This window comes from Haemaphysalis longicornis, unplaced genomic scaffold, assembly GCF_048455015.1.
Source record: "Haemaphysalis longicornis isolate Haplotype H1 unplaced genomic scaffold, Haemaphysalis longicornis Haplotype H1 scaffold_2, whole genome shotgun sequence".
NCBI lineage: Eukaryota > Metazoa > Arthropoda > Arachnida > Ixodida > Ixodidae > Haemaphysalis > Haemaphysalis longicornis.
This window is the reverse complement of record NW_027526295.1, coordinates 53220127-53225638: the sequence shown is the minus strand read 5'-3', so window position 1 is coordinate 53225638 and position 5512 is coordinate 53220127. Positions and strand designations below refer to the sequence as shown.

Here is a 5512-nt window from a genome sequence, read left to right as displayed (position 1 = left end):
CGACCTAATCTTCTGTTATTTGTTACCTCATTTTTTTCTTCGTATGATAGTTTTCAAGCGCGAGTCGCATTGCTCGGCTGAGCGGCGGATCCCCAGAATTTTCAAGATTTCCTTGGCAACTTGCTGGTACATTGCCCGCTTTGTTCGAAACGTTTTTAAAGGGCCAACTTCGTTGCAGTACTGGGAGTACAGCGTTAGCAGCAGCCTTGTATCGCCTTCGTCCCAGGGTGCTGTTTACAGGAGATCAAGCCAGGATTAGAGTAAGACACAGAACAATAGATATATTTTCAAAATATTTTGCCTCTTACAAGGTGGCCAGCAGAACAGAGCAGCTGTTTTAACTACTGTAATAAGACGACACGTCTAATTCATGATGATTCAGAACGAAACAATAAAAAATATTAAGCGAATTAGATAAGCAATCAATCAAAACAAAACAAAAATTTGAGATATTCCATGCCACCCTACATTGTGATTAATGACATGCAGCTGACAGATTTTAGTAATGGCAATTGTATAAACTAGCCCCTACTAAACCAGGATAGTACTAATTTTTCTGTGTACTTTTAATTCTGGCTTCTAGCCTTTGGCGCTGTGGCTAATTACTACCTATCTTCGAGTATAGCAACCATGAAATGTGCATTGCAATCGTTGAGTTGCAATATGACACATAGCTCTTTGGAGAGAGTCCATATTTGTTGTAAAGATCAATTAAATAAACAGGCGGCTTACCAGAGCATGTTGCGTTATCATCCGCAGTTTTGTCGCCTTGCAGAGCATAAGAGCTCGTTGGAGTGCCTGTACGAGAGAATGCAAAAGTTACAGGAAGTTCAAACAACACAGCTATCGTGTAAGAAATGTAGCCATCCTGAGCATTTTACATGGCTCATATTAGAGCAGCAAAGACGCCAAACACAATGAACGCGACAGCTCATATAGTTTACAAGCTGTAGACTGCTTTGTTAGACGTGAGCTCATGTGGGGTTGAAGCACTGATCCTGTAAAACGTGTGCCTCCTTGACATTCGCCGTCACCGACTCCATTCGGTTAAGAGCGCAATACAGCAGCTCGCGGAAACAACGACGAACGCGTAAAGAGAGCCCCGTCTCGGCAGTCGTGTCGTAGCAGCAAATGATCGGTACGTCCCGCTCTCTTCCCATGTCATTTCGCCCACTGCGCTTGCTCCAGTATAAAAGTGTGAACTGACGAATACTGCGAGCTATAACTGCTAACAGTTCGTTTTACAGAGGCCGTATGTTTTGTTAACACGATTTCAGATAACTTGGCGGGATGCATGTGCTCGCTTCAGCTACGCGGTATTTTGAGCGTTTTCTTTTATATTTTTTAGATCAGCCCGGCCCTACGGTCACCCATCCAGACAAAAAAAAAGCTGGGATTACGATTCAGAGCTCATGCTACAACTTACCTTCAATCATTGCGAATAACAGGCGCTCGGCTGATGTCGGGGAACTTTGGCTTGGAGCTAACGTGTCCGATCCGGAGGCCGCCATTTGTTGAGGCACCTTGGCCGGCCTTGCTCTTTGCTGTTGCCGTTTTGGCTGCGCTGCGCCGCCACCCTGTCCGAAATCCCGCCACGCCGGGCGTGGCGGAAGCTGCTGCCGGCCAAAATAGTGGATTATTGTAGTGGGATCCCCGCCATACTGAATACCGGGTGCTTAGGTGGGCAGGGCACTGCTGGGCACGGCGGTGAAAATGGTGGGTACAGAATTGCTGAATAGGCCTGGACGAATGGTGGGCACAAAGCTGCCGGGTACGGCGGTGAAAATGGCGGGAATGAAAACCTGCTGGGTCGTAGAATGACAGGATGGCGGCCGTAGCAGCATTTTTGAGCCCAGTGTAGCACTATATACCTGACCTATATTTTAAAAATACTCGGAACATATAATTGTCTTGAGCAGCACATGAATCGGAACATTCAGTAGCAAAAGCCGCCATGTCCAAATGAGTAATTTTATAGCTCGGAGCCCACGACAAAATAACGATGCATAAATTTGTCTCCTCTGTGTGCAAGTTGTCATGCATAGATACACGTATGGCTGCAGACACTCGCTGCCAAATGTGTAGTAAGTAACGTGAAGGCCTGCGCTCACTCCACAGGTTTATTTTTTTGCGCATTCTTCGGCAGGCGGACTCGCTTGCCCTGGTGACCCGCTTCCGTGAAAAAGTTGCGGAGGTACTTCCGCGCATTCTTGACACGCACGTCCGCAGGGGGCTCGGGCAGTGGGTGGAGCTCCACATATTTGGCCAAGCAGTCTGAAAGAAACATGAAAACCACGTATACCCCTCCACACTTTCTAAAAATAAACTGAAACGATAACCTAATAAAATCATAACTGTGTAAAATACAAGGTGCTGAAATGAAGCGTATAGATTGATTGTTGGGTTTAACGTGCCGACGCAACGCAGGCGATGAGGCACGCCGTAGTGGAGGGCTCAGGATTAATTTTGACCACCTGGGTATCTTTAACGTGCGCCGAAATCTCGTAGACACTGCGGGCGTTTTTGCTTCTCGCCTCCATTAGAAAAGCGGCCGCGGCGGCCAGGGATCGAACCCGCGACCTCGTGCTCAGCAGCACAAAAATGAAGCATATTATTGGGGGAAAAAAAAAGGAAAACTAGAAACAACTGTAAGCAAATGGGTTACTGATGGTTTTTGTTTCTTAGCACATAAGTGGCATAATATAAGCAGCTGATGATCACATTATTGTCAAATCAGAGGCACATCTAATTCACCTTTGTGTGCAATTAGGCCCCAAACAAGGTTCCACTCCACAAATTTTATGCACTTCATCAAAGTTTTAAGCTATACCATGATTTAAACCTTAAATTACTATGCAGCCTAACCTGAAATTGAGGATCTTAAAGTTTTTTCTATACCCTTGAGTTCATAACAATACTTTCTGATTAAAACCCTATAGAATGACCAATCGAAAATATATGAGCTTACTGCCTACTTGCACGTCTTTGTAAGCCACCAGTCGTTCAAGCAGATCTGTGCATTATGCAGAATAAGTTTGAAAATTGGTTTAACTTGCTCATTTATGTGTTACTTTGTTATTTCATGATAATAATCACTCCTTACTTTCTTAACAGAGATATACTTATACTCCCATACTTTTTACAACTTCCACCTTGACCGGTGAGGCCGTAACTTTCTGGGCTGCCCCAGTCATGCTGCGGCACGCCTGCCCAGTCAAGCTGCGTTCCGCAGCTTCTTCTTGGCTCCACAGGTGGCGTGCCAAGTCCAAGGTGAACTTGCCATCGGTCGTGCCCCTCAGAATCCAATGCCACTTTGGCTCCGGCATGGTCAACTCAGGACCAATCTGCACCTGCAATTACAAAACAAGTCACAGCAATAAATAAAATTCTTCCCTAATCATTTGAGTTTCACAATCTCACTACTTTATAATGGGGGTGCATTGATGTTGGACCTTAATTTTACTAGCAGGCCAAATCACGTGACTAGGATCGCGATATACCATTTGATGCAGAGAGATAGAGCTCAGAGACATGCCACCACAATGCTCTGCAATATGCAGTGATTCTTTACATTTACATTTGGGCCGATGAACTCTTCTTGCTTTTACAAATTTGTTCAGTTTTGTCCATAGCTTTAGTCCAGGTTTTCACCACATTCGAAGCATTTCTAAGCAAACCAACTATTTCTGGTTAGCTCAGAAAATGCGCCTTCAAAATCAGGTATTTTTATTTTTATTTGACACAAATCCGTTTCACATGAGTGTAAAAACTGAGTGTGGTCGCCGCACATCACAGCTACCCAAAAAAAAAGGTGCACCACATGTAATTATTGCCAATCAGCATTTTTTATCAAAAGCACCAATGGTGAATCAGATGTGAATCCTCTGAAAATATCAAATAGCGCCAGTTTACATAGTTTGTGATTCAAGGCAGTTTTATTGCCACTGCGCATGTTTCTGTAGGACGTGTTATAGCTCTAAAAGCCACAAGGCCATTCACAAACCCTCCACAACAGTTTCAGTTTTGCTTTCGTGTTGCGCAACTCATATTTGGCCCTGCAATGCATTGCCCAACTTTAAGCCAACAGTTAATTCGAACTGTGGTCCCCTGGTTTTCATCGCTCCCCGAAGAAGTCGGCTGAGAGTGATTTGGATGTGTTGCAAATCCCAACCAAATCAAATTTACTTGAGATACAAAACGAAACTAAAAACAACAGCATAGCTGCTGCGACACCTTATTTTGCTTCCACAGCGGGCGCTGTGCCACCGGCGCCTGCGCTCCGGCGCATGCCATTGCAGGTTTTCTTTGGGTCGCAGTTGCTGATCTAGGCCTGCGATCACGTGGCGTGTGCAACAAGCGTGTAATAGCGCCTAATAATTCGCGATAACGAGTTCAGAGGTGGCTTCTGTGTGTTCTTCCCACAGTGTGCCACAATGTCACTTCATCTTAGCGCCCGTCCAATAATTTGAAGAATTTTATGGTCCCCTTCGAGTTCAAATTAACGAGCTTTTACTGTACCTCCAGTTTTTTATATGCAGCTACTTTTTATCACTGGCAGGCTAGTTTTAATTGGCATTTTAGTTTGACCTTTCTCCATCGAATAAAAATGCCAAGGCTCAGTACACTTCACTATATGCCCTGTATAATACCTTATATAACTTCACTGTTGAAGCCCCCTCTTTGCACTGTTATAACCAAACTGAAACCTGACAAAAGTGAATTTCATTAGTTCGAACAAACACACACTGTCAAATTTTTTTTTACCTCAGAAACATTTTTTTAATCAATCCTTTTGGATCTACACATGGTTGTTTTGAGCTGTAATAGCAATTTTAAAGGCAAATGATATGGACCTCCAAATTGAACATTAATTTGGCACTTTTTGTGCCTTCATTAGTTTCATTAGCATACACATTGAGAAAGGAAAACATGCTGTTTACCTGCCCATCTGCAACTAAAAATGTGCTGACGACAGGCCCAGGGGGGACCACGCGCTGCCACTGTGGCCTGGCAACAGTTGCAGGGGGCACCGGCCGTGCAGAAGTTGCTGGCACTGCAAAAAAAAAAAAAGCTAAAGATAAGAATAAGGCCTGAGGTATCACCACCTGAATGCAACTGTAATGGTCAGATAGATGCACTGCATTCAAAGCACACAAAAACTCCTAAAAAAAGTTCAGCTAGCATGGTTACGTAATTGTGCATTGAAATGCAATAACCAACACAGAACGAACAATTGTGGATTAGTGGTGTATTTTTCTCAACAATGCTGCAAACAGCAGTATGACTACCTCCTAATCACCCTGCTTGAACCAGGTTGCGGCGTTATTGTGGTCTCAAAGCTGAATGGCCGTTGAGTTGGTGGCCCTTAACATGCATCCATGAATCCCGAAGTTGTACTTAGTGCTTAGAATAGCAACCTGCCTAAAGAGATTAATTACCACGCTGCACCAAAATTATGCAACAAACATCTGGGCTAAACATTTGCTATATGAGTAGATGTACCTTGGCTCAA

The 5512-nt window shown here is 44.1% G+C and overlaps 1 protein-coding gene across 1 annotated transcript; it reads right to left on the bottom strand.

Moving 5' to 3' along the window:
* Positions 1–2107: 2107 nt before the first annotated feature.
* Positions 2108–5049, bottom strand: LOC144167972 (BEN domain-containing protein 5-like). The gene is made up of 3 exons (XM_077697081.1): positions 4941–5049; positions 3137–3350; positions 2108–2274 (listed from the first exon to the last, which is right to left on the bottom strand). Exons 2-3 carry the CDS (start codon positions 3324–3326, stop codon positions 2108–2110), a joined length of 357 nt encoding a protein of 118 aa, XP_077553207.1. The 5' UTR covers positions 3327–3350; positions 4941–5049.
* Between the last annotated feature and the right edge of the window lie 463 nt (positions 5050–5512).

Bases quoted from the DNA above. Each gene is read 5' to 3' on its own strand.
- LOC144167972 (XM_077697081.1), bottom strand. From the start codon at position 3,326: ATGCCGGAGCCAAAGTGGCATTGGATTCTGAGGGGCACGACCGATGGC. The intron at 2,275-3,136 runs GTATGGGAGTAT...TGTTTCTTTCAG, and splicing joins CAAGGTGGAAGTTGTAAAAA to ACTGCTTGGCCAAATATGTG.